General features: G+C 41.1%; 1 protein-coding gene across 4 annotated transcripts in view; it reads left to right on the forward strand.

Annotated features, from left to right (window-relative positions):
- Positions 1–25,674, forward strand: part of HTR4 (5-hydroxytryptamine receptor 4) — a 202,444-nt gene that overhangs the window by 146,127 nt on the left and 30,643 nt on the right. For 2 of the 4 annotated variants that reach the window (XM_055430903.2, XM_055430907.2), the window contains one exon: positions 21,766–23,073. The exons of the other annotated variants lie outside the window; for them this stretch is intronic. In XM_055430903.2, the coding sequence (XP_055286878.2) occupies positions 21,766–21,856 (91 nt within the window). In that variant the 3' untranslated portion in view covers positions 21,857–23,073. Of the gene's footprint in view, positions 1–21,765; positions 23,074–25,674 lie in introns of those variants that run through there. 4 annotated transcript variants of the gene reach the window in all.

The following is a 25,674-nucleotide window of genomic DNA, read 5'->3' on the forward strand; positions in this document are numbered from 1 at the left end:
GTTTCAAACTTTGAAAAAACTCTTCTTATTTGACCTCATGCAGTTGACTCAGCTTTTTTCTTGAAAAATTTCCTAAATTAATTTTCTTAAACACTATATTTGTCTGGTTTTCCTCTTAACTCACTAGCAATACCCTCTGAGAATCCTTAACAGATTCTTCCTTTTCTATCTGGCCTCTAAATGTTGGAGTTCTTCAGCACTTGGTTCCTAATACTCTCCTCAAACTACATTCTCACTTTATGTGATTTAAGCATCCATAGCTTTAAATACAATTATCATGCTGTCAGCCCTCTCTTTAATTTATATCTCCAGGTCATAGCTGCCCTTTGAACTCCAGACCACAAGATCCAATTTGCTTCCTTGACAACCCCATTTATATGTTTCTTTGGAGTATCAAATTTCATGCATCCAAAATAGAATTCTTCTATTTCTCACACCCCAACCACAAATTTCCTGAGTCTTCCCTGTCTCCATAAGTAGAGCTATCATTTACCATATTAATAAATGGCCCTGAGGGATAGCTAACATGTTAGAAGGCAGCCTAAAGGTTTTAGAAAGGAAAACCAATCAGCCAATGTTGGAAATATGGAGTTAAATCTAAATAAATGCAAAATTTAACCATACAAGCAAAACATAAGTCACAGAAATGTAGGATGATGCCTGAACAAATTTATAGCTTTGTGTGTCAAATTTGGAACTGTGTGTCAGTTTCCTTTTCCAAGGCATCTATTGACAAAGTATGGGGCAGCCCACCAGAGACCTCCTTCCATATCATTAATAATAATGATTATGATCATGATGCCTAACATAATTCCAGAGAATTGTGCCAATTACTGTATTTAAGAGCTTTGAAATCAGTGTTGCATTTAATTTTCACAACACCCAGAGAATTTGGTGTTACTATTATTGTCATTTTAACAATGAGTAAACCAAGGTTCAGAGAGGGTAAGTAACTGGCCCAAACTCATACAAGTAATAGTAAGTGATGAAGCTAGAAGCTGGAATCCAGATCCTAGTCTTCCGGACTCCAGAGTTCAGTCTTGCCCAGCCCACTTAGAGTCAGGAATAGGGTTACCACTTCTCATGTTCATCTCGACTCTGTGGATAAATTAGGTGAGATATTTATCAGTCTGTCAACTCTGCCATCGTGCTCACATTTCTCTATCTTGTCTGCAAACTGTGAAGATTAGTAACTTGTTCAAATCCAGACATTTTTCCCATCTCTTTTCTAAAAAGGAACTAAGGTTAGATCAGATAAGTCTACTGTTTGTAATCTCATATTGACTTCTTGCCTGGGCACACATTGACTATTCAAAGAAATGATCAACTTAATAGATACTCATCTCAGGATAGATACTCAACCTCTTCTATAGAAAACACCCTTTTTGCGTTTTTTCAATTGGATTGTTTGTTCTTCTCTGCTTCCTCTGAATGGCAGTGACCTGTTTACAGTACTCTTTCTTGGATTTGTACTGCTTGAGGTTATAGAGTTCCTTATTTAACCCCTATAAGACCAATTATTCCTCGAGAGTAGAAACCATGGCTTTCATTTCTCTGTATACCATTTAGCCCCTTACACAGTGTCTACAAAATAGTATATAACCAAATGATCAGTACATTTTTGCTGATGAAATATCTTCATGATTGTCTTCAGGTTTATGAAAGATTCACATGCTCAAAACTGAAAGTTAGTTTTTTTTTTTTTTTAAATCTTCCTTAGACTTTTAATGTAGAAGACTTAGTCTACAATCTAAGACTCACATTGAGGATAGCCAGTTAATGGCAGCACTCTGAGACTCTGACCTCTTTTCCTCTTAAAATCTTTTTGAAAAAACGGAATTTTACTTTTCCAGGTTGAATTAAAAACAAGCCAATCTGGCCTCAGTGGTTTAGAATAGTAGATTTCCCATACTTGGTGCTATCTTCACAGCTGTTTGACTTACATGACATTTTATTATTAAACAAGCAATTGGGTAGCCAGTGAAATAATACATTTTTGCAAGACATTTTTAGAGGACTTTGGTCACTCAGCTTGTACTGACTAATGTGCACATACTAGCAGAATAGTCTGCAGTTGTGTTTGGTTGTTTTCTGTTGGATAATTGTCTTCTTTGGGAATATCCAGCCCACAATTAAAAGAGAAGTGAAGATACCATTTGGTTAACTAATGAAATAGTTTGTCCAGATACGTAGGTTACATAGTCTTTAAAAAAAATAGTTTCCAAACATGAATTATATCATATGAATGTTTCTTGGGGCCGTTTTAATTTGTATGCACACATATGTAAGAAAGAGGCATAATGCTAGTAGCATGTGAGCAGTGGATTCTAACAGGTTCATCCTGTGTATAAATTGATTGTTAGTGAATCTGGAGCCAGCTTCTCTCTCCTTGTCACATCTTTAACCTGATTCTATAGCTAGGTTTTCCCCATCTGCCAATATCTCTCTTAGTCTTATAGAAGTCACTTCATAGGAAATTCACATCAAATATAATGGCAGAGAAAGGAAGAAATAACCTAATGAGAAAACTTTGGCTGCTTTCATACTCAAGTCAGGAGAAAGACAACGATGCCTTTTCACCTCTGCTGGTCAACATTATGTATACAAAATTCAAATGACAAAAGGAAGAAACATGATAATTTTATCTGATATTAACCAGTAAAATATGGGAGAATATTCCTTCGGAAGCTTGCCTCAGCTCAGTCATTCTTTAAGTCAAGTGATGCTCCACACTTGGGAGACATAGTGTGGACCCATAGACTGAGACCATGCATAATCACATGGGGGACAGATGATAGGAATAAGCCGTGTTGATTTGATGTGGGGTTATATAGGGATTTGATTCTGGAGTTCTTTGTGCATTGGATAAATGCCAAGGATTTTGCCAGTCTTGTTCAGTACTATGTTCTCAGCCTAGTAAAGTGCCTGGAACATTGTGTGATTTGACAAGGGAATGAAGGATGGTTCTGTTTCTTCTCCCTTGGTCTAGCTTCTCTTCTATTTATGTTGATTAGTTCAGATGATCCCTGGCAGAGTAGGGACTTGGGGTGCTAACAGTAACTTCAAAACAGAGATCTTTCTCTACCTGAAATCCACCGAGAATTCCAGTTTGGGCTTCTTGGGTAAATAATTCCTTTTTTGCCTAACTCACTGTAAAAATCAAACAAGATAATGTATGTGAAATTGCTTTGCTAACTGCTAAGCTCTGTCCTCATGAGGGAGATAATTATAAGAGCAGACTATTTATAAGTTAGGGAACACAAGCAGAATTTGCATGGAAAGTTTAGCTTTGGGTGTGGGTTTCTCTGCTTATGCCAGGGTTTCAGTATCTTCCCTGACATTCTGCAAGATTAGATCTTGCTCAGACTTAAGTCACTCACCTAATTCCTAAGAAGGCTGAACATTTCCTGCAGCACTTCCCAAAGAACTTCTTACCTATCTGACTTGGCTATCATCTTCTGTTCTCCACCCTCAATCTCTTTGATAAAGTCTTTCCATTGACCTGGAGGTTTCTAGACCTGCCCTAACTAGTAGCCCCATTCCAAGAGCTCAGTGGTTACATACAGCAAGGTTAGATAGTGCAAACAAAGACTATTTCATTTATCGTAAAATGTCCCAATGGACAAAACTGCTCCAAAGCAATTTGATCCTTCTCTCAGGAAGGCAGCAATATATATTTTTCCTCATACTATTAACTCTTATTATCCAATAGAGCTTAATAATAAATCTCAGTCGTGTCTGACTCTTTGCGACCCCATAAACTGTAGCCTGCCAGGCTCCTCTGTCCATGAGATTTTCCAGGCAATACTACTGGAATGGATTGCCTTTTCCTTCTCCAGGGGATCTTCCCAACCGAGGGCTCGAACCCGGGTCTCCCTCTTTGTAGACAGACGCTTTACCGTCTGAGCCACCAGGGAAGTCTAATAATAAATAAAATGATTCTAATGGATGGACTGTATAATCTTTGACATTTCCATGCACAAGATTAGTATATTTAGATTTATATGTAGAATCAATAAAGAGAAATGTGAAAATAGGAAAAAGTGAAAGTAAGAAAGAGAATGAGTTTCCCCCAAATAACAGTAGGAGAAAAAAGTTCTTCAGGTTCATTATTGCCTCCTGTTATCAGAATTTTTAATTATATTCATGTTTCTTTTACTTCTTTATTACCTGCACCCAGACTATCAGTCCCTGAGGGCGGATAATGTCCGTTTTATTCCCAGAAGTACCCGCAGGGTGTAGCTCATTGTCCAGTTAATACATTTGTCTAATGAATAGATGGATACCCTTATCAGACCCTGCCTCAGTTCAGTTCAGTTCAGTTCAGTCGCTTAGTCGTGTCTGACTCTTTGCGACCCATAGCACGCCAGGCCTCCCTGTCCATCAATAACTCCTGGAATTCACTCAAACTCATGTCCATTGAGTCGGTGATGCCATCCAGCCATCTCATTCTCTGTCGTCCCCGTCTCCTCCTACCCCCAATCCCTCCTAGCATCAGACTCTTTTCCAGTGAGTCAACTCGTCGCATGAGGTGGCCAAAGTATTGCAGTTTCAGCTTTAGCATCAGTCCTTCCAATGAACACCCAGGATTGATCTCCTTTAGAATGGACTGGTTGGATCTCCTTGCAGTCCAAGGGAATCTCAAGAGTCTTCTCCAGCACCACAGTTCAAAAGCATCAATTCTTCGGTGATCAGCTTTCTTCACAGTCCAACTCTCACATCCATACATGACCACGGGAAAAACCATAGCCTTGACTAGACAGACCTTGGTTGGCAAAGTAATGTCTCTGCTTTCTAAAATGCTTTCTAGGCTGGTCATAACTTTCCTTCCAAGGAGTAAGCGTCTTCTAATTTCATGACCCTGCCTAGAACCTATCATTTACCAGGACTGTGTACTCAAATAAATTTTCACCACAAAAAGAAATTTTTTTTGTTAACTCTTAACTGGAATAGTTCCTTTATTCACAGTGAAGCCACTTGCCAAACTTTAGTTTCATCCCATTAGAATTCTGTATTTAAATAAAGATTTTCATTTAGTAGATTGGAAGATTGCCCACAGATGAGGAAATAACTTAGGTTTGATTTACTTTAAATCCCTAGAGGTTTCTGCTAATGTTGAAAAGCTGTTTGGCATTTAAAAGCTTTTTTTTTTTTTTTTTTGGCCTTTACCTTGAACTTTGGAGGCTACAATTGTATTCAACATTTATCTCATTGTTTTGAGCTAATGCAGACTTACTCCGGGTAAGTCAAAGATGGATGAGAGGGGCTTCCCTGATAGCTCGGACAGTAAAGGATGGATGAGAATGACCTCGCTTTCTCTTCCTCAGTCACCTCCAGAACTGGCTACATAATTTGTAACCCCAGTGAAAAATGAAAATGTGGCGCTTCTGGTTCAAAGGGCAGGAACAAATTTCTGTTAAAAGTATTAAAATGTAAAGCCATTTTCTTTCCTCCTCAGACTTTCTGTTAATTTGTCATATGTATTTTATTTGCTACTTACCTGTTCTCTAGTAGAAAAACAAAATGCATTTTTAAATTATTAGCAGAAAATTTACCATCTATCTTTATGCTGTGCAATGGCAGTGTTAAATGCAAAAATAAGAGAAATGGCAACCCACTCCAGTGTTCTTGCCTGGAGAATCCCAGGGACGGGGGAGCCTGGTGGGCTTCTGTCTATGGGGTCACACAAAGTCGGACACGACTGAAGTGACTTAGCAGCAGCAGCAGCAGCAACTTGTATGTGGAATAACCAAAATTACACAAATTGTATTTTGAAATTCAGACATGCTTATGTATTTTATTTTTACAAGACAGTGCGTAAAACTAATGCAGTTATTTTTATTTTACTTCTTGATGCATACATATTCTACTAACATTCTCCCCTCAGCTTACTGAGGAGTAAAGAAGGACTACAGAAAAAAGAACCATGACTTGTTCTATCATATCCTTTCTTTCTATGTTAGTACTTTAAACATAAATGCTTGGCTAATACAGGAGAGTAACACCGTGAAAAAGACATGGTAGGGTTCCTCGATGGTTTCTTTTTCCTAGACAATCACTGCCTTCTTTCTGCATCTGGCAAGTTCTGGTTCAGATGGACAGCATGTACTCTTAGGGCCACCAGTCGTCTGCTGGTGTTGGTAGATGTGTTGATGGGAAACATGGTGCAGAATTGTAGTGGACCCATGTTCTGTGGAAATTCAGTGAGACTCAGCAAACACAGGGTAAGCATGTTAGAGAAGCTGCTGACAGAGAGACAATGGGAGAATGGAAAATACTTCATATAAATTATATGACCACATTGTGCTTGCTTTGAGTCTGACTAAACTCCATATGTTTGGTAGGTCTACCAGAATTCTGTGCTCATGGGGCATCACTAATGTCACTGGCAGCAAGGAACTACAGTTTGCATGCACACTGCACATGTCGTCTCTGCTCACGTGCATGCCTCATTGTCCCTCAGGGTTCACAGTTCAAAGATAAAGTTACTGCAGATTCCGAGATGAGGACAAGCAGTGCAGTACAGCAAGCTCTGAGTTCCTGTGTGATTGCTCTGATCACATAGCCATGAAGCTGGCCCTGTCCTCAGTTTTGTCCCATCCCTACCTGAGGCAGCTCTCACAAAACATGGTTCTTGTTGATATCACACTAGAACATAGTGAGAATAACATCACAAGAGCTCCACTTGCCTCATCAAATCCTCAGGGTTAGAAAAGTTAGTGCTGTTTGCAGAGTGTACCTGCGAAAGTTTGGTAATCAAGTGGCTTAAGCTGCCCTCCAGGATGCCCACTTCTGGGCTAAAGTGCTGAGACCTAAACATTTTCCCTTCCACTGAGACATATTGTCAAGGAAAAGTTCCAGTCTCTGACTCAGAGGAAGGTGAGCTTTGGTTTGTAACCAAACAGGCATTCGACCCAATGTAGCATAATGGCTGTAGGGGCTGGAGTCTGTCACACCTGGCTGTCAGTCTTGTCTCACATTTGTCATTTACCATCTATATAATCTTTAGCAATGTGGCCAAACATCTTTAGACTTCTATTTTCTCACCTGTAAAACTCCAATACTTTGGCCACCTGATGCTAAGAGCTGACTCATTTGAAAAGGCCCTGATGCTGGGAAAGAGTGAGGGCAGGAGGAGAAGGGGATGACAGAGGATGAGATGGTTGGATGGCATCACCGACTCGATGGACATGGGTTTGGGTAGACTCCAGGAGTTGGTGATGGACGGGGAGGCCTGGCATGCTGCAGTTCATGGGGTCACAAAGAGTCAGACACGACTGAGCGACTGAACTGAACTGAAAACAGGGATAATATTAGAACCCATCTCATAGGACTTTTGTTAAGATTAAATATGATAACATATGTGCAGAGCTGAGTCCAGTTCCTGTTACATAGAAAAGTGCTCCATGAATGGAAGCTGCCATAACTATTGTTATTATAATTGTAGATATAACGTTGCTCATGTCTTGGTTAAAACAAACAACTTATCCAGTTATTTTCTCAGCTTCCTGATAAGCATTTCTTGACGAATTAATCAATAGAAATCTCTATGTTATAAACACTGTTTAAACAAGGAAGGCTGAGCTTCCTCTGTTAGGAGAAAAGCCAGAAATGAATGAAATGAAATAATCACACTGTTTATAAATAATTGTTTAAACAACATGAGACAAGACTTGTTTCCTGAGTACATCATGCCCTGTGCTGAACAGTTGGGATTGTTAGTTTGAATGTGACTTCTGGCTTTTAAATTACCTACAGGCATTTCTTTGATCCAGCGCAAAACATGCTAGCTTGTTGAAAAAGTTGGTTACACACTATATATATTTGTTTCCCCCCTTTTGCTCTGCAAGTGCTCTTGTTTCTAGGGTGTTAGGGTCCCAGGTACCAGACTTCTGAGATTGGTGCCCACTGTGCATGTCACCCTGCAGGGCAAACCCCAAACCACACCCAACTCCAGAGGTGCTCAAGGTGGTTTATTGGAGGCAAGAACAGAGGCAGAGAGATGTGAGTCTCTGACCCTTGACCCTGGCTGCACACTAGAGTCACTGGGAGCTTCTGGCTTCCGCATGTAGAGAGTCTATTTTAATTGGTCTGGTTAGGGACCAGAAATGCATATGTTTTAGGAGCTCTGATGTATATAGCAGGATTGAGGACCATTATACCGGAACAAGTGAAGCCTGTCTTCTAACTTCTTAGTGATTGCTATCATTTCTTTCTGCGCCAATAAAATGAGAAAGTAGAAGTAGATAATGCTTCAAGTTTAGGTCTAGCTCCATGTCTTAAGGGGCTTCCCTGGTGGCTCAGACAGTAAGGAATCTGCCCACAATGCGGGAGACCCAGGTTTGATCCCTGGGTCAGGAAGATGCCCTGGAGAATGGAATGGCTTACCCACCCCAATATTCTTTCCTGGAGAATTCCATGTACAGAAGCTACAGTCCATGGAGTTGCAAAGAGTCAGACTTGACTGAGCAACTAACACCATGTCTTAAACTACTGAGATAGTTTGGATTTAAACTGGCAGTTCTTAATTAGGGGCAGTTTTGTTTGCCAGAGGACATTTAGCAATGTCTGAAGGCATTTTTGGTTTTCACAATTGGTGGATGCTGGACTTCCCTGGCAGTCCAGTGGTTAAGACTCTGTGCTTCCACTGCAGGGGGCATGGGTTCATCTCTGTTCGGGAAGTTCCACATGCTGCATTGTACAGCCAAAAAAAGGAAAAAAAAAAACAAAAAACTAGTGGATGCTACTGATAGCCAGTTGATAGAGGCAAGAGATGCTACTAAACATCCAAGAATGCATGGGACATCCCACTCCTCCCAAGAATTGTCTGGTCCCAAATTTCAAAATAAATCTGAGGTTGAGAAACCCTGCTTTAAACTAATCCTCTGGGCTTTGCAACAAAGAAACTCCTTACCTCTGCCGGGGATAGCAGGAGCCAGGAGTTGTGTGTGCTGTTATCTGCCTAATACAGTGCAGCCCCTGCATCATTTGACTCCTTTTAATCCACACCCACTCCCAAGACAGGACAAGGGAGTGGAAACCCCTGTAAAAGGCAGGTGTTTGTGAAAGGAAGGGCTCTGAATGTCCGTGGTTAGAGTGCTGGCAGTAAGCTTGCAGATAAGCCCTTTCTATGAGGCAGGCTCTACAAGCTTGTTCCCTTACAGCGTGTACTTGGCAGAGACACAGCCCTCCCGATTTAGTCAGAGCAGCTGTTCAGGAAGGAATCGCTTCCAAAGCACACTAAGAGACCCACTAGAAAACCATACCACCGTGTAAATGTGTGCTTAGTCCTCTCTGTAGTGACACTTGGCCCTGGTCCATAGCAGTGGTAAAGCTTCATCTTATTCTGGGTGTCCACAGACAAGAGTGTCTCCAGGAGAAGATAAACATCATGATTTTTTTTTTCCAAAATTCATGCCATGTGAAGAACAATCTAAGGATTGGGGGATGATGAGCTTAGGGCTCAAAGATGATTCAGGTCCTAAGTGTTGTTTTTAATATATCTGAGGGCTGTTTTGGGAAGAGGGAACCAATTTGTTTTGCAGGATCCCAAGGGAAAGAGGTGGGCTTCCCTGGTAGTTCAGTGGTGAAGAATCCATCTGCCAATGCAGGAGATGTGGGTTCAGTCCCTGGGTTGGGAAGATCCACTGGAGAAGGAAATGGCAACCCACTCCAGTATTCTTGATCGGGAAATCCCATGGCAGGCTAGAGTCCATGGGATCATAAAGAGTTGGACACAACTTGGCAAGTAAACAACAACAACAAAGAAAAGGGGTAGTTATAAAGGATTGAAGTTTTAAGGATACATATTTCAACACAAAATGGAAGGATCTGCTTACTAAGATGTTCCTAATAAAGTAGAAGGATAAAATTGGATGATCACCAGTCACTGGAAGCATTGACTGATCGTTAGTCAGCTTGACCGAGGAAGGGGTGGGAGCTCAAAGATGTTCTCAGATCTTTCATTTGTGATTGTGTGAGTTACAGATCCACTAAATCCTCCCACGGTGTAGTTAAACACAAGAGAGAGCAAGCCGACTTCAGCCAGCACAGTATTTCCTTTGGTTGAAGCTGGAGACCTTCTGGAAAGGTTACTTGTGGGAAGAGATGTGCCAGAGTGATGCTGTCAGTTCTCTTTTCTTTTATGATTCTTCTGGCTGGTAGGAAGTTTAGATGCATCTGAGGAAGGAATCTGGGCTTCCCTGATGGCTCAGTGGTAAAGAATCCGTCTACAATGGAGGAGATGCAGGTTCAGTCCCTGGGTTGGGAAGATTCCCTGGAGAAGGGCACGACAACCCACTCCGGTATTCTTGCCTGGAGAATCCCATGGACAGAGGAGTCTGGCGGGGAGTAGGAGTCCATAGGGTCACACACAGTCAGACACAACTGAAGGAACTGAGCATGCCTGTGTACAAGGAAGGAATTCATTCCCAGCCTCTGTAGATGCTCAGTGGTAAGCAGCAGATTTTATGCCTGAGATTTGTTGTCATATCCACCCATCAAGATGAATTTCTTTTGTTTGAGGCTTTGATATGAAAGGAGTTGCTGGTAAAGATTTTTAAGGGGAAGGATTGAGATTCAAGAAACATCCCCTCATCCTGGTTTTCATGTTCTTCCTTTTTTACATGTGAACAGTTAAGACTGTTAGGACTTCACTGGTCTGAAGGTAATAAGGCAGAATCCCAATCCAGAGGAAATCAGAACACTGGTGAAGCAGTTTGGTATTATGGCTAAAAGAAGAGGACTTGGCATTTGATGAGCCTGTCTGAATTCAGGTCCTGCCACTTTGAAGCTGTGTGATCCTGGGCAAGTTCCTTGACCTGTTGGTGCCCCCGTTTCTTTCTATGCAAAAGTGAGAGTGAAGATGGTTCTTGCCTCATAACATTATTATGAGGCTGATGTGAGATATTATACAGATGGAGCCTGGAATAAGTAAGTTATTGATGCATTGTGTTCTAATAATCATCATCTTAGGTGAAAAAAGCAGGAACTCTAAGTTGGGAAGACAAGGCTCCTATTTCTGAAACACTGGTTTGTTGTCAGAACTGGGTCTGAGGGGAAATGGTTTGGGGTCAGAATCACCATAATATCCTTTTCACAAGGTATAGGATAGTTCCTGAGCAAGAAATTCAGGAGGAGAAGGAAAATTACTTTAACTGCAAGGAAAGGGGAACTGTGGGGAAGGGAGTGAGGCAGAAAGTTCTAGCTCTGTCCTCCAAGAAGTACTGTGAAATCACCCCTAACCCTTAGGTGAAGAAACCCGGTGGACAGCTTCTGGTTATGTAAACAGACATCTGAGTGAGTGTGCTCCAGGTTATGTTCAACCAAAGAGCCAAGAACCTACTTTCCGCAAGATGATTTTCGAATTATTTTCTCATCCTCATTTTTTACAAGATTCTTCGAAACACTTCACAGTTAGAATTATTCTTGGAGAGGTTTTTATTCTCTAAGAAATGGGTGAATCTGTATTTTGATAAACCTGACAAACAAACATATTTGGTGCCTACTCATGTTCCTTTTATTCTTCTCAGACTTTTATTTCCTTTGCTGGCTGTTATAATGGAATTTTTCTTCTATTTGTGAATTGGCATTGCCTGCTTTGAGTTTCTGACTACGGGGGAAGGTATGTGTGTGTGTGCATGTGTGTGTGTGTGTGTGTGTGCACGTATGCATGTGTGTGTGTGTATGATTGTCATGTATACCAACTAGTTGCCTCTGAATACTTTGGTTCCTGGTCCAGACATCACCATCTTTATTATCATTATCTTAGCATTGGCCATTTACTGAGTATTGGTTTTATTTGCAAGGGATTAAACTAAGTGCATTACATATGTCATCTCATGGAATTCTTAATATAACCCATGGAGCAAGTATTATTATCCCCATTTTACTGATGGGAAAATTGAGACTCTGAGAGGTTAAATTACTTGGCTACTATCCTATAGCTAGCAAGTGGTGGCCCAGGATTCTAACAGATATTCATCTGATTTCAGACTCTTGCTGTTAACCACTAAGCTATGCTCCTTGCTAGTTAATTGAAAACTCTTGAAATAATGGAGGACATTTGGTTCTTAGACATGGGCTGGGCTTCAGAAGCAATCTGGTCAAATAGCCCAACCAGTGCAGTGATCTCTTCTATAACTTACCTGGTAGGTAGTTGTCTGTCTCTCCTCCCAGTGAAGGGTAACTTACTATTAGGCACCACATTGACAGGGTTGCAAATTATAAATTTTTTGCCTCCGGTTTTCTTTTGGGACAATGTGTATAATATCACCATAGAGAGAGAAGCTATTTCACATGTATCATTTCAGAGGATGTTCAGGCCATTCAGGCGTGTGGGATTTTAAACTGCAAATGCCAACTGGATTGAGCTGTAATAGAATAACCTTGAGCAATATAGTGTGATTTTCAGTGGGGAGATAGTGAAGGGCATGTAAACTCCTTCTTGCCTGACCAGTCTGGTTTTTCAACTCATTTCTCCCCACTCTCCCCTGACCTAACTCCCTGTGCAATAAAGCATGCAAGATTGATCAGTTTTCTTTAGGTAAACAGTGAATTCTCCAGCCTCTGAATTACTTCTGCTGCCCCAAATGCTCTTTCTCACTTTCTTGCCTGGCACAAGCCTACTCATTCCTTGAGGCATGGTTCCAACATGAGCTCTAAACTTTCCTGATCCCTACTCCCCCAATCTTTGAGCTAATCACTTCCTCCTCTGGGCCCTCACACCACCTGCTTCTCTTTTTCTTGGAGACTCAGCTTATCCTGTGGGATCTTACATACTTTTATGTATTTAAAACACTCTCTGCTCACCTGGGCAGCTTCTAGAAAGCAGGACATTTCCTACCTGCAGTGTCTAAGAGTCAAGGGTACTTACTGAGTGAAGGTGCACATTTAGCCAGGCTGCTGTTGAATTTGCCTGGTTCAGATTGTGGCTCCACCTCTCCGTAGCCGTTTGACTTGGGCAAGTTGCTAGGCCTCATTCTGCTCAACAAGATACTGTGAAAAAAGCTCTGTGATAGGATTGTTGTGAAAATTACGAGATAATCTGTGATTAACCTAGCACAATCACTGACACATAATAAACATTCACTTAATACTGGCTGATTTTATCATGGATCCATACCTTTAAGACATTTTTCTCCTGCAGATTTTTAGGTTCTTTAATATCAAACTAATTTAGCAGAAAAAGCAGGCAGACAGTCTGATCCTCCAAAGATTAAAAGTTCTAGTCTTTTGTCTTTTAAGAACTCTGGTAGGCAATGGAAAAAAGTCTCACAAGCAACTTGGTTTGACTTTAATTATATGTGCATATGGATAAACAGAGGTGGTTTGGGATTACAGTAAGCCATGTATACTGTTTTGATCTTGCACTTTGGCATGTTGAAACATGGACATGCCTGACACTGGTGATGGAACTAAAGAACCCCTTAGAAAATGTTTTGTCCAAGCTACAAGGTTGGGTGTTCCAAACTGCAAATTCAGCTAACTGGGGTCCTTTCTGCAAGCAGCACAAAATAATAAAAAGAGTGCTGGCCTAAGATCCCAGAGTTTCCACCCTGAGGATGCATTGCTTTATGTCCTTCAAGACACTACTCTCTACAATTAGATTTTCACATCTGTCTGATAGGGGTTTTTTTGGTCATTTGCCTGCTATTTTCACAATTTTTACCCATATCAGCATTCTGCCCATGCTATTTTCTATCTATCTTTATATACATTTTTTGAAATTTGAATAGATCTATTTGTAAAGGAAACTCTCAGTTCAGTTCAGTTCAATCGCTCAGTCATGGCCAACTCTTTGCGGCCCCATGAACTGCAGCACGCCAGGCCTCCCTGTCCATCACCAACTCCCGGAGTTTACTCAAACTCATGTCTATTGAGTCGGTGATGCCATCCTCTGTCATTCCCTTCTCCTCCTGCCCTCAATCTTTCCCAGCATCAGGGTCTTTTCAAATGAGTCAGCTCTTCACATCAGATGGCCAAAGTATTGCAGTTTCAGCTTCAACATCAGTCCTTCCAATGAACACCCAGGACTGATCTAGGATGGATTGGTTGGATCTCCTTGAAGTCCAAGGGACTCTCAAGAATCTTCTCCAACACCACAGTTCAAAAGCATCAATTCTTCTACACTCAGCTTTCTTTATAGTCCAACTCACATCCATACATGACTACTGGAAAAACCATAGTCTTGACTAGACGGATCTTTGTGGACAAAGTAATGTCTCTGCTTTTTAATATGCTTTCTAGGTTGGTCATAACTTTCCTTCCAATGAGTAAGCGTCTTAATTTCATGGCTGCAGTCACCATCTGCAGTGATTTTGGAGCCCAAGAAAATAAAGTCTGACACTGTTTCCACTGTTTCCCCATCTATTTCCCATGAAGTGATGGGACTGGATGCCATTGATCTTAGTTTTCTGAATGTTGAGCTTTCAGTCAGCTTTTTCACTCTCCTCTTTCACGTTCATTCAGAGGCTCTTCAGTTCTTCTTCACTTTCTACCATAAGGGTGGTGTCATCTGCATATCTGAGGTTAGTGATATTTCTCCCAGCAATCTTGATTCCAGCTTGTGCTTCTTCCAGCCTGGCATTTCTCATGATGTACTCTACATATAAGTTAAATAAACAGAGTGACAATATACAGCCTTGACATGCTCCTTTTCCTATTTGCAACCAGTCTGTTGTTCCATGTCCAGTTCTAACTGTTGCTTCCTGACCTGCATACAGGTTTCTCAAGAGGCAGGTCAGGTAGTCTGGTATTCCCATCTCTTTCAGAATTTTCCACAGTTTATTGTGATCCACCCAGTCAAAGGCTTTGGCATAGTCAATGAAGCAGAAATAGATGTTTTTTTGGAACACTCTTGCTTTTTCGATGATCCAGTGGATGCTGGCAATTTGATCTCTTGAAATTGGAAACTCTATCATGACCTTAAATGCGGAATCACATACAGAAAATGATTTAAAAAACAAATTCAATGAAAACAAAACAAATTATTGTTATTTGCATAAATTTTTATTAGTATTAAAATTTAATAATATTGCTTGCCAAAAACTCTGAGCAAAGGCCTGCTCTACGTTTTATTAGGTACAAGAGACTTGTTAAAGCCAGAGTGGGGCCAAACTGAGTATTTCTTTTTAAAATAAGCAGAATGAGTGAAAGAAGTATTGAATCTCCTTATTGTAATTCAGGTTGTTTAATGCTATGCCTCTTTGTTTGGCATATCATCTGTGGAAAGCACTGCATATTTGGGAAATACTGGATCTTCCAACATCAATATTCTGTTCTGGTTGATAGTGCTCTAAAGACAAATGAAAAAATTGGCCTAGATTCTCACCTTCTGAGCCATTGAACTTACTAATAACTCAGTACAAGTTTATATGCTCACTGTTTATAAACAGTCCTATTAGTTTTTATCAGTTAGTTGTACCCACTCATTCTTTTTTTTTTTTCATCACATAAAGAACACCTTAAAAAATATTGCTTTGTGCAGCTCATTTTTTGTGCGTTTACATTTTTTGCTATCTCATTTTTATGATTCATCACCAAATCTTTCCTCATTTCATCATCAATGTCATAAAAGCCAACAAATACCACTTGTCTACCCAGCTAAAATGAACTGTTTGAATGCAATTCAGTGCTTTCATTCTGATCCCTTGTGAAGAATCATTGAATGCCTCAAACTCTAGTTCTTCCTATTCACATGTCCTTTCTCTTCCCTATGTTTCTGTTGCTAAACTCTGCTTCAGGTGTGAGTAGAATAACTGGACATTCATCTCCTCGGGTAATCTTATACTTCCATGTGCCCAAGAATAATATGAAAACACCTTTTAAAAATGCAGACTTCTGCTCTCCCCTCCTCACCTCTGCCCTCTCCCTACTCCCTACTCCCACACTGTCGTTAGAGGTCTGGATCTGGAATTTGTTATGGGTATTCAAGATAACTCTGATGCATGTAGTCTCTGGACAGTTTTGTGAAAGATGACTTAGTGATCTTTCTCCTCTTTTCCTCTTTTTCCTTCTCTTCCTCCTTCTCCCTCTTCTGGAAAAAATGTAATTTTAACTCTGTCTCATCAACCGTTCATATTAAACTTCATCATAAAACTCTTCCCACCGTACAATGATTTCCATGTTTCCCAGTGGACAGAATTCCTGATTTGGGAGGCAGGCCACCTGATTTATAGCACTGGATCCACTAAGTCAATCCATGCCCCTACATTGTACCTACCTACCTTCCTTACAGAGTCACGTTGAAGGTTATATGTGGAAGGATATAATGATATAAGAATGTTTCATGAATTGTAGAGGATTTTACTAAAACTATTAAAACAAGACATTGCATTTTAAAAACTCATCTGTTAAAATATCAGAGATTCTTTTTTAATGGTGTTTTGCATCAGGGGTTTTGAGTAGCTCTGCCAATGTTTCTGATCAAGCATATGTTTGAGGAAAGACAGTTGTGATCTCGCTGCATTTTAAGTTGCGGCATCTCCGCCCCTCCCTGTCCTATCCTAGCCAGATATATTTAACAGCTTTGCAGTATGACTTCACAGATTCAGAAATTGAGGTATTTCAGATTCTTTAATACAAATTCCAAAATTATCTTCCTGTGTTTCCAGAGAAACCTCCTTCCTCCACACAGAATATAAAGTATCAGATACTAACAATAGAATATTAAAAGCCAAATTCAAATATCCACAGCTTTGGAGAACAGTCCCACACACAGCTGGTGCCCAGTCAGAAGGTCTGTATCTGTCACCCACCATCTCTGCTACTCATAGAACCAGAATGTCAAAACTGCAAAGAATCTCATAGATTATCTTCCTGGTTTAATGCATGAGGAAGATGAGGCACAGGAAAGGTACTCAGTCATCAGAGGCATGCCGTGATTGAAGGCTAAAAAGACATCAGAATCCAGGTTCCTGTCTCCTGGTTCACTGTTTGCATTGCTTAGTTAATAGGGTGGCCTTGCAGTTGAAAGTGAAAGGTACTCACTGAATGTTAAAGTCATGTTCCCATTGTATGAGGCTTCCCAGTGGCTCAGTGGTAAAGAATTCACCTGCCAATACAGGAGATGCAGGAGATGTGGGTCCACTCCCTGGATTGAGAAGATCCCCTGGAGTAGGAAATGACAACCCATCTCTATATTCTTGCTTGGAAAATTCTATGGACAGATGTGGGAACAATATCTCTTGGGGGACAGCATATTGCACCATGATTCTATATCTTGAATGAAGACCTGAAAAGGAGAAGACATTAAACTATTAATTGTGATTCATACAATAGTGTAAACTGAGACTGACACAGGCCAACTGGGACACAAGCTCACCCCATCATTATTCTCCTTTTTTCCTGCTGAGAGGGAGTTGGTTGTGAGTTCTCCATGGAGTTAGGAAGCTGGGATATTTTCCTTTCTTCTCTCTTGACAAGAGCTATATTGATATTGTCTGGATAAAAAGGAGTGGTACCAAGCATCCAATAGCAATTCTGCAGAAGTCTCAATCATTAATTGACTATCTGGAAGGATTATATGAGAGAACCAGTGTCACCTCTTGGAGATACTTCTCGAAGAACCTCCTCCCAAGCTCCGCAGCTGCTCTGGAGCCCTCTGCACACCCAGCTCAGTGGCTCTGTTTACCCCAGGTCTTCCTGCCCTTTCTTCCCTCCCCTCTGCTCATTCTTTGCTGTGTCTACTCACCTAACCCCTCCTCTACTCTCTGCTGTCCCGACTTCACAGTTTCTGTCCCCTTTTCCACCTAGTCTCCCTGGTTCTACATCACAGAAAATATGTGCTCCTCTCAGCAAAGCTGCTCCTTTAGTGGGCAAGAGGAAAGAGTTCCGTATTAGTGTCCCAGTTACACTGTGTTTCAGTAAAAGAAGAAGACACATCATGCTGTGGGCTTCCCATAGGAGGAGCAGATGTAATATACACCCATGTGCATGTTCCTTTTACCCTGCTGCTGCTGCTGCTAAGTCACTTCAGTCGTGTCCGACTCTGTGCGACCCCATAGACGGCAGCCCACCAGGCTCCCCCGTCCCTGGGATTCTCCAGGCAAGAACACTGGAGTGGGTTGCCGTTTCCTTCTCCAATGTGTGAAAGTGAAGTCACTCAGTCTTGTCCGACTAGTAGCGACCCCATGGACTGTAGCCCACCAGCTTCCTCTGTCCATGGGATTTTCTAGGCCAGAGTACTGGAGTGGCTTGCCATTGCCTTCTCCGGGATTGGCATATACACAGCACTATATATAAAATACATGACTAACAGGGACCTACTGCATAGCACAGGGAACTCTGCTCAGTACTCTGTAATGGCCTATATGGGAAAAGAATCTAAAAAGAGCAGATATATGTATATGAACAACTGAATCACTTTGCTGTACACCTGAAACTAACACAACACTGTAAACCAAATAAATAAAAATTAAATACATACATAAATAAAATAATTGTTAAACCTGAAAGCAACTTAATACTCTTAGTTCAGAAATATGAAGAAACATACCTAAAAGGTACAACTTTTTAGAAATAGCAGTTTTATAAAAGTCAATTTTATAGTTTCTTTTTCAGTTATTAAGTAACTGATAAAGTGTGAATTGTTGTGAATAAAAGGACATAAAATTTTGATACCCTGAATACCATTTCCACTCTGTCCAGACTTAGCTTGAAACTGCAGGCCTGTAATTCTGACTTTATCAGGAAGAGCCTCTATGAATTTAAAATATCTAGTCTGACATACAGTGTTTTTCTATATTATATCATGTTTCCATGTTTCCATTTTCTAAATTCAACTGAATGATCAACTTTCGTGATACAAACTGTGGGGAGTACATGGCTCAGTACCAATTGCTGGGTCTCATTATTCTGATCCTCAGTACACTCAGCCAGCAACTGAGTCAATTTCCTCCACAGCTGATGAAACTCCTGGTTGTCTGCACCTTCTTCCTGTCGTGTCTTTATCAATTTGTGCCATGTTTGGGCCACCTCTACGTGTTTCTTTTACCCTAGACTCCATCATAATGGGACACGGAAATGCTGGAGACACAGAACCTGAACACTGAACTTAGCAGTAATGGTTCTTAAGATGATGAGTGGCAGTGTATCAGGACAATTCAGGGTCCAGATTTTGGAATCAAAACTGACCAGAATTTTTAAGGTCTGATTTAGTTATTAACTGAATAAATTTGGGCAAATTATTTAACTCTGAAACTCAGTTTCGTTGTCTGTTAATTGGGTTTCAGTTCAGTTCAGTCGCTCAGTCGTGTCCGACTCTCCGCGACCCCATGAATCACAGCACGCCAGGCCTCCCTGTCCATCACCAACTCCTGGAGTTCACTCAAACTCATGTCCACAGAGTCGGTGATGCCATCCAGCCATCTCATTCTCTGTCGTCCCCTTCTCCTCCCGCCCCCAACCTTTCCCAGCATCAGACTCTTTTCCAGTGAGTCAACTCGTCGCATGAGGTGGCCAAAGTATTGCAGTTTCAGCTTTAGCATCAGTCCTTCCAATGAACACCCAGGATTGATCTCCTTTAGAATGGACTGGTTGGATCTCCTTGCAGTCCAAGGGACTCTCAAGAGTCTTCTCCAACACCACAGTTCAAAAGCATCAATTCTTCGGCGATCAGCTTTCTTCACAGTCCAACTCTCACATCCATACATGACCATGGTTTAAACTATACTAATTAATGCATATAACATACTTAGCCCAGGCCCTGGCATGCAGGCGCTACCCTAATTAGTGATTGTTTTTATTGTTGCTAATGATAATAAAAAGTATGATACAAAGGGAATTTGGCCAGTGAGAAATGAGAAACCCTTTTTTCTCTTTCTCCTCCCTCCCCTCTTTCCTTTCTCCCCTTCTTCTTTCCTTCTCTCCTTCTTTTCTTTCTTCCTTTCTATTCAGTCATTCTTTCTTTTAATAGATATGTTCAGTGAATAAAACAGAGGAAAATACAAGGGGTATGTAAATACATGAGGTTGCACTTTGAGTTTTTTTAGGGAGCTCATGCTTGAAAATGGCATGTGAAAAATTTGAACGAAAGAAAATGTAACTAAGGATGAATCAATAGCTATGTTCAGAGCAAGTAGAAAACCCAAAAATAGTTAGCTCTCATTATTTAGGGAAGAAATCTTACATATTCTGCTTCAGTAAGAATAGTCTTCCAACTGGAAAGAAGAGAACATCACAGGGAGAAAGTTGCTGCCTGAGATTTATGGAAAGCTTTTAACTGTCTCTGAGCCAAGATGTATTATTAATATTTCTCAGGGGTTTAAAGGAACTGGCTGATGAGACCTCTGACTGGTGCTCTTTTGTGGACTCAGGATTTGCTAGCAGCCTGGAGATCAGTAAATATTGCCCTAGTTCTTAAAGAAAGGATAAAGTAGACTCCAGAAACTGTAGCCTCACAACTTGAAGTAGACTTACCAAAAATTGAAAACAGTTATTACACAAATGGTATGTATGCAAGAGTCAGTGTTGTTTCATTAAAAAAAAATTCGTGTCAACTCATTTAATTATCTATTAGGACAGATTTGCTGCTTGACAGAGACATTTCAGCAAGGCATTGCACAAAGCCTTCCATGGGTGTGTCCATTCTCAGGCACACTGATGATTACCCATTTGCTGGGAGGCTAGTCTGTGTTGGGGTACCACAGGGTTCTGGTTTATCCCTGTTTGATCAATAGTTTTTTCCTCTTGACTGAGAATTGAAGATCTAAAAGGCAAATGATACTAAACTGAAAGATCTAGGTAGCAATAGTTATCTAATCTTCTTTTTTTTTTGCATGTTTTTAAAAATTAATTTATTTATTATAATCGGAGGCTAATTGCTTTAAAATATTGTGATGGGTTTTGCCATACATTGACATGAATTAGCCATGGGTGTACATGTGTCCCCCTGTCCCAAATATCTGATCTTCTCATGTGCTTGTAGAAGCCTTAAAGTCTCACCTGAGTCAGTGCTAAATAATCCTATCTTGAATGTTGAAATTGTTATGATTTAGAATGATCTCAATTGACTAAAATGATACCAAATCAATAAAATGAAATTAAACTGAGACAAGTGTAATCTCCTATATTTTGGCAAAATAAGTGAATGAGTAAATAAATAAATATACATATAAATAAAAATTGCACCAGTGTAGTAAAGAACCACAAGAATTGACAGCTGTTTGCATCACAAAAGATAAAACCCGGCAATTAACTGAACACGTAGCCAATAGAATATTATCATTGTCAGAAATGAACTTAATCACATCCATAGAAGTAAACTAAATTGATAATGAAAAGTTTGTGACATAAGTCAGATTCACTATGAAGATTTGGGCTCTTTCCTGGTTCTGTATTCTGGAAGAGATAATTTCAATAAGGATTGTGTTCAGATGACAGTGACCATTATGGGCAATCATCTGGAAACCATAATATATAATGAATTATTAAAGAAAATGGAAATGTGTAGCCTGGAGAAGAGAAAACTTGGAGGATATAATTAGCCGAGAGAAGAATTTTGAGTGGGCCTGGAGGGCATAGTAGTTCCACTGGGTAGAAGCTGTAGGAAGGCTTATTTTGGCAGAATATTAACAAGCTATTTCCAATAACTAAAGTTGCTCAAAAATAATATGGCCTGGTGGGTCAGTGGAAATTCCTAAGCAGGGGCTAAACAACCACCCATGTCTGCATGGCACAAGGGGCTTTCCTGCAGTGGGTGGGTTCTTGCACCAGACTGCCTGTCCATTCCAACTCTGAGGTTCTGTGATCTTCTCCCCTCTCTAGGGATGCAGTGGAATGTGGTGGCCAATGGGAGAGTCAGTCCCACCCCCCAGCAAGTTCTCCTTTGGTGGCTGCACAGCCCAGTGACACTTAGGCCCCTGGGGCAGTGACCCTGAAGACAGCCATCCCTCCGAGAGAGGGCCAGGTCCTAAGCTGCTGCTTGTGCATGACTGCACCCGGTGTTCTCTTCACCCAGCGTTCCATCTGTTGGTGCAGGCACCCTGTGCCCATCGAGCTTTTCCTCCAGGATTCCAGCAGGTGGCAGGGGACAGGATGGCCCCCTTGTTCACTGGGGGGTTCTTCTCCAGAGATCCCCCTGGAAGGGATCTTTTTATTTCCTAGCACTCCCTCTTTCTGGCCTCATAGTCACCCTTGGCTCATAGTCTCTGTTGTCCCCAGTATATACCCTTACTATGCCTGGTTTGTCTTGCTCATGTTCCAAACAGGATCGCTCACTGTGTCCTATCTCAATCATAGACGTTTCCCAATAGTCCTTCTTTGCTGTGCCTGCTCACATGCACTGCCAAAACACATCCTCCCTGTGCCTGCCTTGGTCAGAGTTCTGTTCAAAAGCACGCATCTCTTGCTTGTTCGTGTCTGTCACAGCCATGTTCAGACTGCTCACTGGCTCATCTCTGTCCTGCTTTGTGCCAGACACTGATACGCGTTCCACCCAGAGTCTGGGTCCCACTGTACGTCCTCCCGTGTCCCTCACAGACCTCTGCTTGCTCTTCCTACGTCTGTGCCAGTCCTTCTCTTCAGGACACGCTCCATTTATTCACCACGGAAGAAACAGGGCAACGATCTTTCAGAGGAAAGCCATTTCTGCAGCAACCTCGGAGGGAAGCAGCAGACGGCAGCTCCCCACCAGTGCCATGGCCTCAAGCCCTCCTGCTCTGAGATGCTCACTTTCCTAGAACAAATAATTTCCTCGAGAGTCTTGGGCAGGACCAGCGGCATCACAGTGTTTATTGAAAGATTTTGGAATCTTTCCTATGAGCTTGTGGCAAAGTCCATGGTACCAATTTATAACCCTTGAATATGGCCTTTCTGCTCCCAAAGGAGAGAACTGTTGGAGCCCCACGCTGCCAAGACTTGTCACTCACTGCGGTTTCCCCAGGTGGAGGAGCAGGACCAAGCAGTGCTCAGGAAAAACAGCACTTCACTCGAAGCCAGAGGACCTGGATTCCAGCCCTGGCTCCACTTCTAACATGATGTGAGATCGCGACCCATGCCCTTCCTTCCCTGTACCTTACTTTCTTCATCTATCAACTGAAGTTTGGACCAGGGAATCTCTAAGATTCCTTTCTGTTTCTATGACAACAGGATGCTGCTATAGCCATCAGCTACCTCGGAAAGGTGTGACCTGCCTGCCTTTTGACTTTGTTTCAAAGGAACTAGCCGCCTCATCCGGGCCTTCTAGATCTTTGACTTTGCCAGCTTTGCCCTTCAGATAAACCTGGATGTCTTTCATTCAAAACTGAGTTCACAGCTCTTGCCACCTGTCCCAGAGTGAAGGTCCCAGGGAGGTAAACACTGCCACATCCCAGAGCCCTGTGAGGTTTCCACTTTGGTATTGGCTCTGGTTTGAGAGCATCTCAGGACTTCATCATACTGTCCTTGTTCCTGCTGTTTAAGAAGTCAGGTATCATTTCCACTGATGTTTACTTTATTTCTGGAATTGCACCAGCCTGGAAGAGACTTTGGAATGAGAAAGAAAAGATTGCCGTCAAACAATCCAAATGCCAAAAAGAAAAAAGAAAAATTCTGAGTCCTGCAAAGGTTTACAATTTTTTTGTGGAGAAAATCACTTGTTAGGGAACTGGAAAAGACTCTAATGAGAAATGTGACTTGGAACTCCCAAATGCTGTTGAGAAAGATGCACCATGCTGAAATGCTCCTGGTGTAGCCTGGGGTTGCCACTGATCAGTGGGAGCAGATTCATCTGGGGAGCTAGTCTCATCATGTATAAAGAAAGTTTATCTAAGTCCTGTCTTGTACATTGACTCTGGATGGACCAACTTTCTGTGCTTTTTAAAGTCACTGTCCCTCTGCTGTTAACAAGATTGGAGCTTAGGAGGCAACCACCTTTAGGAGGATGATCCTCCTCTAATACAAAAGAGAGATCAGCAAGGTTTTGAACCACAAGGCCCTGATCCTGGCAGTGAGACTCACGCTGTATCTGTTGGGCTTCTGCCCACATTGTCCACAACTTCCATGAATGTGCAGTAAGGATGAGGGGGAAGAGAAGCTGCACGGACCCTGAATCAATTGCTGTGACTTACTGTGTGACCGTGAACTAGTAACTGGACCTCTCTGGCCTCAGAGACAATCTCTCCTTCCTAATTCATGAAGCTGTTGTGGAGATAAATTAGACAATTTTTGTTAAGATGTTCTATAAATCATAAAATGCCATTTTGTTTACTATCACTTTGAATTACTTTGAGTGCTCCTGGGTAGTCAAAGGCTAAGAATTTGTTCACCAAGAGGTGGACCTATTTAGAGAGTGAGCTTCCTATACTGAAAAATAATACCAAGGGATCATCTTTTGGGGGGTCCATTCTCCCAAATTTACCCCCTCTGCATTTGATTATTCTAGGCTACCCAAAACACACCAACAGTGCAAACTTGTACATCACAAACAGTCTCATTTGAAGGGATTTTGTTGTTCTCAAAGTAAAGAGGTAGGTAGAAAGAGATGAGGACTACAGTCTAAATTTTGTGATAATGAGCCTAATTTTTCATGTAAATTCAGAGTCACATGGAATAAATTCAAATACCTTTTTGCCATGAAAACATTTATTTAGACAAAGACTTGGGTCATCGAAATTGTCCCCACCCTGTTAATTCTTTCTCTCTCTCTCTCTCTATATATATATATGAAAAGAACCCTCCAACATGAATTAGATCATGAATGATAAACTAATAATGTTATATAAAGAGTCTATTGAGATACTGGAGCAAATAAAGTCTATGTAAATTATTGTTAATTATCACTTAGTGTTATCTAGATAGCACCTTCATTTTGTTTACATTTTTAATAAAGCGAAATTACAAGTGGGGCCACTCATGCATTTTCTAGCAAACTAAGTCCCCTTGTGTAATCAACATATAAAGTACAAGTGTGCCCATTATACAGAACATGGGATTTAAATATATATCTTCAAAGGCTTGCAAGTTTTAATGATGGTTATATTTTGGTTTTATGAGATTGTTAGTTATACATCTGATTTATTTGAAGCTAAAGCTTTGAAGTACTAGGACCCCTGATTCTAATTTGTTTCTATACCCTTGGTTTTATGATACAATCCACTTTTTGATGCAGTTCCCAAAAATGTGTTCTGGGAAAAACAGGAGCCTTGTTTTCTTAATTGATAAATTCTGTTTATTCATAAACATTAATAAAATACATATGTTTATATTTGTGCATTCTTTACATGTTATAGAAATTATATTTGGAGGGGATCTAATGTCTTAAAACTATTAGGAGAATTTTGAGTATACAATAAAATGCCAAAGTCAATCCTGTGCCTCAGTTCTTTGCAGCTTCTCTGTTATCTCATAGCCCAACTCACCCCTCAGAAGCTTTGGGGTGAGACAGAGAATTTTCTGTCTCCAGCATCAGGCTCTCTTCAACGTAAAGACAGAAGCCCAGGACTCCTAAATAATGTGATTTTGCCGGTCTGCCTGTCACCTTTGTTAGCCTCAAGTACTAAGACATATCTCTCTTACATGGGTCATCCCAGGAAGGGCATGGGGAAGGCTTCAGCCCAGCCACACTCAGGGCATATGCCATAGGAACCATTCAAGTCAGAGTGGCGGTTGTACTATATATTCACTGGTCTTGAATTGAGGTTTTTAATCATGTGCCTACTTTTTTGTGTCATGAACAACTCAGGATCCTGGAGTTCC

This window comes from Moschus berezovskii, chromosome 8 (assembly GCF_049115385.1).
Source record: "Moschus berezovskii isolate FMDL1 chromosome 8, NW_MosBer_1.0, whole genome shotgun sequence".
Classification (NCBI taxonomy): Eukaryota; Metazoa; Chordata; class Mammalia; order Artiodactyla; family Moschidae; genus Moschus; species Moschus berezovskii.